At 63.1% G+C, this 13,067-nt stretch overlaps 1 protein-coding gene across 1 annotated transcript in view; it reads left to right on the top strand.

Moving 5' to 3' along the window:
* The window catches only part of PTPRF (protein tyrosine phosphatase, receptor type F), a 301,064-nt gene that overhangs the window by 227,092 nt on the left and 60,905 nt on the right, over positions 1-13,067 (top strand). Inside the window, 4 exon segments of the mRNA XM_025206900.1 lie at positions 6,664-6,933; positions 8,902-9,483; positions 10,038-10,171; positions 11,792-11,936. Of these exon segments, the coding sequence (XP_025062685.1) occupies positions 6,664-6,933; positions 8,902-9,483; positions 10,038-10,171; positions 11,792-11,936 (1,131 nt within the window).

Below are 13,067 nucleotides of genomic sequence, written 5' to 3'. Positions count from 1 at the left end.
CCTGCTCCTTGCACCCGATCCGCACGCAGCGGGGGGAGAGCTGGCAGCCGCTGCTGGGGGGGCAAATGTGGGTGGATGTGGTCTGCAGGCAAGGGGCTCTGCCGCTGTCTGTATGGACACAGGAGCCACTTGTGGGATGACTCCGCTCCCAGCTGCTCCGCTCTCTGCATTCTCCTCTTCTCTCCCTCCCTCCGACCTGGAGCGGACAGTGCAGCCGCCGGCCAGAGAGCTACAGACCGGGTCTGGCTCTGGGTCCTGGGGACACATGCCCCCAAGGGTAGCTTGTCCTGCCAGGCCTGGGACCACGGCCCCCCACTGCAGCCGGTGCCAAGGTTCAGCCCCATGGAAATAGCTCCAGGCGCCAGCTGCTAATTTGCAAAATCCTAGAAAACGAGGGCAGGAAGGGAGCTCAGGAGTCTCATCCAGTCCAACCCCCTGCTCCAAGCAGGACCAGCCCCAACTACTTCATCCCAGGCTTTGTCTACTGGGGTCTTAAACACCTCCAAGGATGGAGACTCCACCACCTCTCTGGGGGAGCCTGTTCCAGTGCTTCACCACCCTCCTCGGGAGGAAGTTTTTCCTAATATCCAATCTCAATGTTCCTTGCTGCAGCTGGAGCCCATTGCTCCTTGTCCTGGCATCTGCCCCCACTGAGACCAGCCCAGCCCCATCCTCTTTGCAGCCCCCCTGCGGGGAGGTGAAGGCTGCTATTCAATCCCCCTCGGTCTTCCCTTCTGCAGACTCAATCAGCCCAGTTCCCTCCGCCTCTCCTCACCAGTCCTGTCCCCCAGCCCCACAACCATTAACCAACAAATTCAATTTCTTGGGAGTTGCTTTGTTTTTCACCTCCATCCGCTGCCAGCCACCCTGCAGCGAGCGCAGCTTCGGCCTGCCTTGCCAGCCTGGGGAGTTAGGCGCTTGCCATCCCGGCCTCGGCCCCGGGAGCACGGAGAGTCGGGCTGGAGGACCGCCCTGCTCTCCAGGCCTCCAGCGGCGAGTCCCAGCTGTGCAGGTGCGGACAGGCGGGAGGTTTCTCGCCTGCGGGGGTGATGCTCCGGACTCCAAGCCGGCACTAAGCCGGTCGGTGTTTGCACTGCCCGGGGCACGTGTAACAAGGCCCGAGGACTCAGCCTCGCACACGCGGGAGCGCCGCGGAGCTGGCTGGGGCCGAGCGAGTCGAGACTGGAGCCCAGCCGGGAGGAGCAGAGGATTTCTCGTTCTCTGCTGCCCCCTCCCCCTGCCCCACCAAAGATACCCACACGCACAAATATTTAATGTGAAGGCAGAAATTAGTTTCTAAATATTCCAATGGGATTTGCGGTGCTTATAATTTGTTTGGCGCTGATAATTACATCTTACATTTTCCCAGCTTTACTTAAAACTGTGTACTGCTCACCCATGCATTTAATTATTGCTCTGCGCCCGCGATGAGGTTATTTATTAAAGAGTTATTTTATCTTGATACAGTGGATCTTTTCTCTTATTCCCCTCCTTAATGTTGTGTTATTTTCATCAGAGAAATTTCAGAGAGTGAATGCAAATTGCAGAGCTCCACAGCCTGCCTCGCCCTTACTTTGCTATTAGTATGTCACTATGCTGAATGCTGATGCGTCTCCAGTGCTGCACCACTGTAATGATATATCCTCTTTTATATGTGGTTGTCAGCGCAAATAATTAGACCTAAAAGTTATAGCTGAAATATAATCCAAAAATGGCAAGGCCCTGTTTTGGAAATTGTCTATAAAATGTCAGCACTCAAGGATGCATTGGGAGCATAAATAGTACAGCATTGTTTGAGCACAAGATTAGACTGTAAATGCATTTTTTCTCGTTCCCATTTTTCCTCTCCTGCTGTTGATTCTGTCAATAGATTGTGAGGCTCCAGTAAGTACCTTTCCATTTGGAGACCTCGCGTAAAATGATAGCACAGGGAGAGATGAAAGGTGCCATGGCTGAGCAAACGGGCAGCCCGGCGATTGTGTTTCTAGAAGCATTGCTCTCAAATTCCTGACCCCGCCGCGCGGCCGGTGAGGAGGAGAGCAGTCGCGGGCGTGGGCAGGAGGCAGGGCGAGGGGGCAGCCTCGTTCCTCGGGGCTGTCCTGTTCTCACGTTAGGAGTCTGGACACCCACGTTGCCCCACAGTCGTCCCCCTGGGCCGTGCTTTGCTCGGGTCCTGCAAACGAGCCTTGATTCGGCCCCGAGCGCCGGTGCCCAGAGCCCTTGGCATCGGGCAGGCGGCAGAGAGGAGGGTAGGCACGGCGAGGCCACGCTCGCGTGGAACCGGAGACCTCGAGCAGCCGCTGTCGCCCCAGCGGTGAACGGAGCCGGGCGGCCGGGGAATGCGCACGTCGATGCACGCTGAATTATTAACGCTCCTCCAGCGCTCCTTCCTTGGCTGTGGTGTTGCCTGCTCCCTGGACGTGGGTCTGTGGCACGCTGGTCTCTCTCCCTCTCCTGTGGGAACCGAGGCCGTGGCTCGCGTTGCACTGTATTACTTACCACTTTGGGGTCTCACGTTACTTCCCTTGCCCAGCAACGCTCTCCAAGGGGATGCTGGCGGCGTGGGTCAGCCTTGCACATCCCTCGTGTTGCCTGGCTGGGGATGAATGACAACGAATCCCATTTCTGACGGTCTGCTGGTTTGAATAAACCTCCGAGTTATACCATTGTCCGCTGAAATCATTTTAATATGTGCAGCAGTTTTCCCCATGCTGTTCTTGCAGAACCTCCCAACCGCCTTCTTTGATCTTTATCCACAAAGAAGATTAGGGAGGGGAAAATGGCAAGTTCTCGTCGAGGAGATGGTGCTAAGCGCGGGGAGGGTGCACTGCTGCGAGGAACGATGAGCAGCCCACGTTCGCGCGGCGCTGAGGTGGCACCGTCGGCCGCGCAAGCCTCCCGCGATTTGACTTGTAAATGGGACGAGGCTTCGGAAGATTGCCGCCGCTGGAAGGAGCTTCGCCCGTCTGCTTGATTAGCGGGCGTTGCTGCTAGGCCTGAGCCAGAGCCACTGGGGCCGGCGGGGCCCGCGAGATCTCAGCCAGCTACTGCTAATGCTGACTGACAGCCTCTTGCCTTGCCCCGCTGGACCAGCCGCGGAGAGAAGCTGCCAATTATCCCAGACTGATGTGCTGGGTTGTGCCGGAGCCCACCTCATTTCTTCCCTTGCATACGCCCAGGGTGGGTTATAATCCCGGCCAGATGTGTCATCGGAGGCAGCGCCAAGCCTCCCTGGTTGAGAGGCAAGGCCCTGCCTGCGCGCTGCACCTCTGGCGGCCGAGGAGCCGCAACCGGAGGGGCATGCCCCTCTCCACGCTGCACCGGGGCCTGTCTGCGCCCACCTCCCCGTCCCGCACAGCGCTCGAGCAAGAGCGAGCCAGCTCGTGGCCGTCCTGCAGCGACGTCGGGGAGACCGGGGTGGTCTGTCAGAGCCAGCGGTGCAGGCAGCCGCGACCTCTCCGCGGCTGGGGGTTGCAGCACCGGCTCCCCGAGCCTGCGAAGCCTCACGGCCGACCCTGGCACTGGCGAGCTCAGCGCTGGCTGGGCCCAGAGGTTTGCAATCCCAGGGCGGGTGCAGTCTACGTGGCCAGGGCAGGCAGAGAAGGGAGGCTCTTGTTTTCCTGGCACCTCTGCTTTGGGCAATGCCAGGCCGTGCTGTAGGGCAGTGGTTTGCACCTTTTTTTCATTTGCAGACTCCCTAAAAATGGCAAATGGAAGTACAGACCCCACTGGATTGTAAGTGTGAATATTCACATCTGATTGATCGGTCTTCTTTCGCAAACCTCTTAGACATAGTCTGTGGACCCCGTGGGGTCTGCAGACCATGGGTTGCAAACCACGGCTGTAGGGCATTCCCCTCGCAGACCCAGGTGTGCCCATTTCTGGTGAGCTCTGTCAGCGCCCGCTGTGCCACACTGGGACGGCAGTTGCTGTGCTTGGACGGGGTCGTGGTGGCCGTCTGGGCCCACTTTACTGCTGTCCATTGTGGTGAGACGGGCCACGAAACTCAGCCCCTTCGAGCAGCGCCGGCGAGAAGAAGGCGGGCGGCTCTGTCCATCACGTGCTGGTGTGAGTCGGACCCCGTCTCGCTCCCCGCGAACCTGCCAGGAGCGGCTGGCAATGGCAAGCGTCGGGATGTCGGCAGCCAGACCGGAGAGGGGCCGTCCAGCCGCGGGCTCTGGAGCCGCAAGAAGCCGTCCCCCCGAGAAGGGAAGACACCAGCGTGAGAGCAAGGAGCCGTCCCCAAGAAGGCTTCGGCCCAGCAGACGAGCGGCTGTGCGGAGAGCTGCCTCGACACCTCCGCGGGGATTTCCTGGCCCCGGGGGCTCCTGCGACTGCCGCCCTAGAAGAAGTTTGCCCGGAAGCCTTGTCCCTTGATGCCATTTGCATTTTCTTTGTCATTCATCCCTTTGCTAGGCACACAGGCGCCCTCCCCGCTATCCCGAGCCTCGGCCCTTTCTCCCCCTGCTGCAACCAGCAGCTGAGAGGCTGGAGGCGCTCTCAACAACGCTTCACGGGGGGAACGGAGGCGCGTATCGCCAGATCTGCCAGCCGTGCCGTCTGCAAGCCCAGGCCTGACAGACGTCCTCGCGCCGCAGAGAAAGCAGCCGAGGATGCCGGTGCTGGGCCGTGGGTGGGGAGGGCCGGGGGGCCGGCGATAGCCCTGTTCTCACAGGACCGGGGGTGACTGCTGCTTCTGCATGCCGGCTTGTGTCTGCCCCTCCTGCATGGCGGCCGGTCACCCCTCTTCTTGCTCTCCCGTCTCGTGTCCGTGCACCTGCCTTGCTCTCCTCCTTCCCTCCCTCCTGTGTCCGTGGTCCCCGGCGGCCTGTCCTGCCTGCCGCATGCTGCTCCCCGCCGCCGCGACGTGTCGCTGTCCGCGCGTCCTTCCTCTGGGCACCGCGGGGAGACGGGCGGGGGGCGCGGGGGACGGGTCGGTCCCTGGACGGCTCCTGCCTGGAACGATTCGACGCCATGTTCATGGGACAGGGCCACCTGCCTCTGGATGAGCGCCATCACGTTAACACCATTGCCATGTCCATTGAGTTACCTCGGTTCTTCTCATGATGTGTAGACGCGAGTGCACTTTCAGTTCTGTCTTGTTCGGGGAGCGCTCCCCCGCCAGCCAGGTAACGCCTCGCTGGCAATCACGCGCCAAGCTATTGATTTGAGATTTAATAATTGATTAAAAGAAACAACCAGCAAGACTTTGGATTTAGACATTAATACAAACCCAAAAAAGGCAAGTTCTCCTTCCCCCCTGGCAGGGAAGGAGCTAATGAGGCCTGTTTTGTCACCAAGACGACGTGTAATACACACACGATGTTGACAGGATTGTCTAATTTATCACCCAGTCCCAGCTCTGTCGTACACGCTAGCATGGGGGCTTCTGCGCGCAGTCTGCTCCTGCAAGCCTGGTGGTTTGGGAAGAAGCATCAAAGAGCGATCCGGCTCGGGGGAGAGGCAGCTTGGCAGGTGTCGCTGCCGTGGCTGATGCACGGGCGCTGGAGAGGCGCCGTGGCGTGGGGGCAGCCAGGCCACGGGCCCCGCAGCGAGCGCTGACCCTTGCGCGAGGACCGCATGACCGCCCGGTGCCGCCCGGGCTCCCAGGCGCCCTCCCCGCAGGGCTCGGCACCGCTACTCGCTGCTCTGCCAGCCTTGCTCGCACGGACCGGACAGGGCCAGGCGGTCGGCGGAGAGGGTCCGCGGGAGCGTGCCCATCGCCTCTCCTGCGGACGGGACCGGGACAGAGCGAGCCTTCAGGGCGAGATACGTTCCCGCAGTTTCCCTTTTTAACTACCGAGTAAAACGAGCGTGCCCGGAGATGCACGGAGCCTGGTCGTTTCTTTGCCCCTGCTTAAATAGGCCCATAACGCTCGCCCCGAAGAGCGGGCCTCATCCCTCAGTGTCATTTCCTGGCAGCTTCAGAGCATTATTGGAGCTGAGAGCTGCTTACAAATAAGTCTTGAATGAAATACCCAGCGAGGGACGAGAGGGAGAGAGGCCGTGCAGGGAAATCAGGAGAAATGCATCTCCCAAAGTGCCGGCACCGAGGTGGGGAGGGCTCTGCCGCCCCGCGCTCTCCTGTCACAACGGATATGATCGCACATCTGTCAGCATTAGTTCTCCCCTGCTCGGCAAGGTGATCTGATCAGGCGCTGACAGTGTCAGGCGCATCTGGCTGGTTCGGGTTTTATTCCCCCTGAGCCGACAGCCCAGCTTCCTTCTTGGGGAAATGCTGCTTTCTCCGGTGGGAACGTGCGGGCTAATTGAGCAGCGCGCCCCCGCCCTGCAGCCCCCCAGGTCTAGGGACCGGGGCCCTGGGCAGCGAGGCGATGGAGGGAGCAGGTCGTGCTCCCGGCGCAGTTTTCCCGGGGACCGGTCCGCGTGCGGGGATGGTTGACAAGGTCTCCGCGCGGAGGGACCGTCCCCGTCCCCGTCCCCATCCCCAGTCGCTCGGCAGGACGCGGCGGGTGAGAGCGTAGCAGAGCGCGTGTGGTTTGGCAGAGCAGCGAACGGCGCTCGCGCTCCGCCGTATCTATCCCCGCGGATAGATGCGCGGGCCGTCGGTAGGGAGGCCGAGCCCCTCGCCCGCCCGCTCCATGCAGCCCCACGCCACCCCGCCGGTTCCCCGACCCTGCTAGCCGTCTCCTCTTGTTTCAGTGCGGCGTGTGGCCCCTCGCTTCTCCATCCCTCCGAGCAGCCACGAGGTGATGCCTGGGGGGAGCGTGAACCTCACGTGCGTGGCGGTGGGAGCCCCGATGCCCTACGTGAAGTGGATGGCCGGCGTGGAGGAGCTGACCAAGGAGGACGAGATGCCCGTCGGCCGCAACGTCCTGGAGCTGAACAACATCGTGCAGTCCGCCAACTACACCTGCGTGGCCATCTCCTCTCTGGGCATGATCGAAGCCACGGCCCAGATCACCGTCAAAGGTAGCACCCCGCATCCTGTCCCCGCTCCCTGAGCAAAGCTCTGAGACGTCCCACGGGGGTCTGTCCCCAGCGCAATGGCACCCTGCAGCAGTCCCACAGCCCTGCCCCCTTCCCAGGAAGCCCCAGTCCAATTTCCACCTATTTTTCCTGCCATGATTTTGCAATTTGCTCCAAAGGCCACTCTCCTCCCCGTGCGGGGGCAAGGGGAGAGCTATGGCAGGCAGGCCGGTTAGTCCCAGGCCAAGTCCCGGGAGTGGGGCGGTGGGGGACGCGCCCCCTGGCACTGCACTCCAGGCTGGGGTTGCAGTGCACTGCAGGGCAGGGCTTGGGGCAGCACTGCCGCCTTGTTTCCAGGACCGCGGCGTGCATGTGAGCACTGCGAGACCGAGCTCTCCGCTGCCACGTTGCAGGCCAGCCCTCTCTGCTTCACGGCTGTCCTGGCTGCGTTTTCCTGTCCTCTGACCCTACGGCGGCTTCCTGGAGAGGTCCCAGCCGAGTCCCGGCAGCACGGCTGAGGCCTCGGCCACGTCTCCTCCCGGCGCCCGGAGAGCCGGGAGTGTCGCTTTCCTCTGCCTGCAGGCAGACGTCCCGCAGATTCCCGCAGACAGGTTATTCTTTGGCCCTGTCTGTTCCCACCGGCCCCGTCCTGCATCACTGTCACCTTGCAGCGCCGCGTCCCTGCTCAAACAAAACCGCAGAATTGAGACGGGGCCCTTTGACCCGGGAGATTAACAGCCAATTCGCCTTCCCCAGATGCTGCCCGGAGAAGCCTGTTAGCCCGGAGCCGCCTGCCGTCGGCTCTGCTCCGCTCTGCTCCGTGTGCCCGGCTCTTCCCTTCCTGCAGGACGGGGGGCTCGCGGGGGCTGTGTGAAGGGAGGAGCAGACCCTGTGCCTGGCCCTAGGACACCGTGAAGGGCTCTTTCACGCTCCCAAGACCCGTGGGGCGTTGGGGACGGCCCGTCCCTGCCACCCCCAGCCCCTTCCCTCTTGTTTCGGCTCACAGAGGCCACAGCCCCTTTTGCTCGGTTGCCCCAGACGGGCCCAGCCCCGAAGAGCGTGTGCTCTTTGGCTGCAGGCTCACGGCGCTCAGCCGCGCTGCAAGAGCCGATCAAATCCAGGCATTTGTCCCAGCCCCCGATTGCTTTTCACAGAGGTGAAACGCTCGGGCCTCCTGCTTTGGGCCCGGGGGCCGTTCCCGTTGGGCTCGTGCCTGGCATTTCCGCAGCACGAGCAAGTAGCCGGCCCCTTGCCCAGGCCGGCCCGTGGGAGACTCAGACGACCGTGCGCTCGCGGTCTGGATGTCCACGGGTGCGCCGCAGATCTCTCCCTGCCCCGGCACAGCGGGCGCGTGGCAGCTCCTCCGCGCGGCGACAGCAGCTCTTGTTAACACGTTCGGAGTCCAGCATCCGAGTTCCCGCGTAACGCTGTATTGTCTGGTTACAGCTTGACACTCCACCCTGTGACATAGCGGCTGTAACAGTCGGTAATTTCTCTAGCTGCATCCCTTCTGCATGCCCCGTAACACCGACCAGGCTTTCCCACCAGACCATCTAACAGCACCTTCCATGAGTTCCCCCGACCCAGAAGCAGCTCAGACTGCTTTCCCTCAACCCTTCCCGAATCGGCTGTGAGCCAGGCTTGCGGGGACGGGGGGGATGGCCCAGACTGTCGCCAGATGCGTCCCCGCGCCCGAGAGCATCCCTGCATCCCTGTTAAACCACCGTTATTTAGCCTGCTGCTGGCAAGTGCCTCGAGCACGTCTAATAACACGATTGCTCTGTTTATCCTTCCATTAAGAACCACTTCAAGCAATACATGGTAATCTAAAAACGCATGTTCCCAAGTACCGAGCGATTTCTGCTGTTTAGAGGAGAGCGCTCCTAGGTGGCGGCAGCGCCGGGGGTCTCCCTGCTGGGGCCTGGGCCGGCCTTGCCGTTCACCGTGTCCCTCTCTGCCTCCCCGTTCCAGCGCTGCCCAAGCCGCCTTCGGACCTGCTCGTCACGGAGACGACGGCCACCAGCGTGACCCTCACCTGGGACTCGGGCAACTCGGAGCCCATCTCGTACTACGTCATCCAGTACAAGCCCCGGTCCTGGGAGGGCCCGTTCCAGGAGGTGGACGGCGTGGCGACCACTCGCTACAGCATCGGCGGCCTCAGCCCCTTCTCGGAGTACGAGTTCCGCGTCCTGGCCGTGAACAACATCGGCCGGGGCCCCCCCAGCGAGCTGGTGGAGGCGCGGACGGGCGAGCAGGCTCCCTCCAGCCCGCCCCTGAAGGTGCAGGCCCGGATGCTGAGCGCCAGCACCATGCTGGTGCAGTGGGAGCCGCCGGAGGAGCCCAACGGGCTGATCCGCGGGTACCGCGTGTACTACACCACCGACCCCCACCTGTCCCTGAGCATGTGGCAGAAGCACAACACGGACGACAGCCACCTCACCACGGTGGGCAGCCTCATCACCGGGACCACCTACAGCATCCGCGTCCTGGCCTTCACGTCCGTGGGGGACGGGCCCCCCTCAGACAGCATCCAGGTCAAAACCCAGCAGGGGGGTACGTATGACGCCCTCTCCCCATAGCGCTACTGCTCGCGGGGCATGGCATGCGCCTCGCCCTCTGCCCGCAGCCGTCCAGGGGCATCTCATGCATGCGCGGCTCCGGCGCCGCGCCTGGCGCTGGAACAGCTGCGTGTCAGAGTGACATCTTGGCACCGGAGACAGCAGCTGCAAATGCGCCGTGCGCATCAGGGGGAATCCGTGTCGGCTTCAGCAGAAATAACCACGTTAGCAGCCCTGTCTGGGTTGTGACGAGGGCGCGCGTAGTGTGAGCTCCAACAAGGCCACCCCGCAGAGAGAGCCCTGTGCCGCTCTGCCGGGCACGCCGTGAGCAGAGGATGGTTGCGTGCACGAGCTAGGTGAGGCTGCCAGCCCAGGGAGCGGCCAGGAACAAGCCCAGCCTCCCCGAGTCAGTCGCCCCTTGTCTTGTCACCCCTGCCTGACCAGGAGAAGTGGGGGAGGGAGGTGAAACGGGGCCAGGAGAACTCACACAAGGTCCCGATGCCCTTCGTGCCACCTCCCCCCGTCTTACTCTGTTCTGCTGGTCCCCAGTTCCAGCCCAGCCGGCTGATTTCCAGGCAGAGGCCGAGTCGGACACCCGGATCCTGCTGACTTGGCTCCCGGCCTTGCAGGAGCGCATCACCAAGTACGAGCTGCTGTACTGGGAAGGAGAGGACGGCGTCCAGGTGAGGGCCTGGCCCGTGGGGTCGGGGCTTCGGGACCGCGTAGCGCGGCAGAGGCAGCTGTCGGCACCTGGGCTGTCTGTCACAGGGCGGTCACTGGGCTGTGGGCTGCCCTGCGTGCAGGCGTGACGCTGGGTCCCCGGCCTCCAGCACCGGGCGATTCCCAGCGAGTTAGTAAAGCAGCTGTGGCTCGAGGCTGCGGTGCTGGCGGCAGTGGCTGCAGGACAGGCGCGAGGGCAGGGGAGTGCAGCTTTCCAGCAGGCTGCAAAAATGTCTTGAAACACGGCCCGACGGTGCTGGGACCAGACCCACCGCAGCCACGGAGCTGGACATCGAGGAGGGCTCCACAGCTTGGGGGAGGCTTGACGTGGGGGGAGGACCCTGCTGGGGCCCTGCGGCTGTCAAGCCCTCCGCAAAGCACCTCTGTTTCGATCTGGGGCCCTGGGCAGCTTCCTAAGAGACGTGCAAGCCCCCCAGGCCCAGCGTCCTGCCGCCGTGCTGGCTTTGGCCCTTTCCCGGTGTTTCCACTGGTCGTGGGCACTGCCAGCAGCAGAGCTGCGCCCTGGAGCTCCCGGCATCCCACCGAGCCCTTTGCTGGGGCCTGTCGCATGAGCATTTCCAACCCCAAACACTGGCCAGTCCCCAACGTGGGACGTGATCCCCATCCACGGTTGAGAGCTGGGGCAGGGCTGCCGCAGAGCAGGGCCTCAGGCTGGAGCTGAGCGGCCCGGCTTCTCCGCCTGCTCCCAGCCCTGGAGCAGGGAGCGAGTGGCAGCAGCCCGGTTCAGGGCCCGGGCGGGAGCCCTGAGGTCGAGTGACTTGGTGGCATCTTTGCCCTTGAATTCAAGCAGCTCAGGGACCCAGAGAGCTGCGGGGAAGGCACGGCTCGCACGTGGCCGGGTCAGCGTGGTTTGTGGGCATGGCTTGAAGCTGCAGCAAAGTCGGTTTAGTTTGGATGTCAGCAAAAACTTCTTTGCTGTCCGAGCAGGGAGGCAGAGGAGCAGAGACCAGGCAGGGGCTGGACGCTCCATCCCTGGAGGTGTTCAAGGACAGTCTGGACAGCCGCTGGTCAGGGATGATCTAGGTGTAGCCATGCCACGACGGAGATTTCCAGGCTTCTGGGCTTTGGTGGGGCTGGGGGGGGGATCCTGCCTCTCTGCTACATGATGCAGGGGGTTTGAAGTCTCCCCCAGCGGCACTGGTGCGGCTGCAGCCCAGGCTGGGGATGGGGCTGGGCTGGGCCAATGCTCCTGCCATCACCGACCCGCAGGGTCCTGGCTGGAGGGTCTCACCCCCACTCTCAGGGTCAGACTGACATCGTATTTGGGGTCAGGAAGGGATTTAACCCCACGGTCAGATTGCTACAGACTGTGGGTTTTGCTAGTAGGGGGATCTCTGGAGCGTGTATTAACAGCCCTTTACAGAAGCAGGATATCGGCTGTTGCTTTCCCTGCGGCGGGTTCGGGTGCGACGTCTTGTGTCAGGGTGACCTCCCTGGCAGCCCCCCCCACGGCTCTGGGTTTTGTGGTGTCGGGCGGTTTGGGGAGTGGGTTTCCCAGCGCCCCCTGGCCCGGAGCGCCGGGCACCGATTACAGTAACACGCGTTTCCTGCCTGTTTTCCAGCGCAAGGTGGAGTTCGACCCCAGCTCCTTGTACGCGGTGGAAGGCCTCAAGCCCGACACGCTGTACCACTTCCGGCTGGGCGCCCGCTCGGAGCTGGGCCTGGGCGTGTACACCCCGACCATCGAGGCCAGGACTGCCCAATCCAGTAAGTGTCCACAGGGCTGCAAGAGGGAGACGGGCCGGGCTGGCACCCCGCAAGGGTGGGGTGCCTGCCCCCGGCCGGTCTGACAGCGGTGTCCCCACGGAGAAGGGGGCGTGTGGGGAGTGCCAGCCGGGGCTCTGCGTCTCGGGCCGTTGGGGAGGAGGTGGCCCACGGTAAGTCCTTTCTTTGTGTCCATTCAGCCATGCTCCCCAGCGGGCAGACTCGCAGAGACGCCGGGCCGGTGGGCCGGGGGCGGCTGGGTGGGCCCGTGCCTCTCTGCGAGGTTGCTTGCACCTGGCCGAGCCATTCAGATGGGGCAGGCTCCAGCTCGGACACCGGCAGCACGGGGAGCCTCTCCTGCCTCTGAATGCGCCGGCCTGCCAAGCCGCGGGACACCGTCACCCCTTGCCATCCCCTTCCCCACCACCCCCAACAGCTTCGGCTGCCCCTCTGCTGCGGGACTGCTTGCAACGCGGGGGCTGGCAGGGGTCCCGGGCGGCGGGGCGCCCCTGCGCTTGCTGGGTGGCGGACGTGCGAGTGGTGCCGTGTGCCAGTGCCCAGATGCAGCTCTGGGGACGCAGCCGCGGAGCGAATGGAGAGGCCAGATAACGAGGTGACCCCGGCGGTATCGCTGTCGTCCTCTCCCTGCCCCATGTGATCGCGGAGCCGCGGTTCTCGGGGCTGTGATTGGCAGCTCAGAGTGCTGCGCGTAAGCAGATTAGGGCTATCAAAGGGCTCGGCGATAAGCTCGTTTTCACTAACGATTTCTGGGCTCGCTGTTATGCAAAGAGCTTTAAAAAGAGGGAAAAGAGACTTTCCACTGGGGCCGTCTGTCCAGGATTTTGTGCCCGTGCAGGGTGGGGAAAGGGCAAAGCGGAGCAACTCCGCTCCTGAGCAGGATGACCTTCTCTTCCAGGGAAGTGCGGGCACCCTGTTTCCCCTCCCTCCATTCGCATAGCGAATGCCAGGGCCCCTAAGGCCCCTCTCCCCAAAATGTCTCCTCCGCTGCCCCAGTTGAACTGCACCTCCCTCGCCCGGCTGCCCAGGGTCCCCTAGCGCAAGGAGCGGTGACCGGGACACGCAGCCGTCCCGTGGCCCCGTGCAGACCAGAGCAGCGCGAGCAGGCCCGTCGCT

Source organism: Alligator sinensis, unplaced genomic scaffold (assembly GCF_000455745.1).
Source record: "Alligator sinensis unplaced genomic scaffold, ASM45574v1 scaffold781_1, whole genome shotgun sequence".
Lineage (NCBI taxonomy): Eukaryota > Metazoa > Chordata > Crocodylia > Alligatoridae > Alligator > Alligator sinensis.
This window is presented reverse-complemented; position numbering and strand designations above follow the sequence as displayed.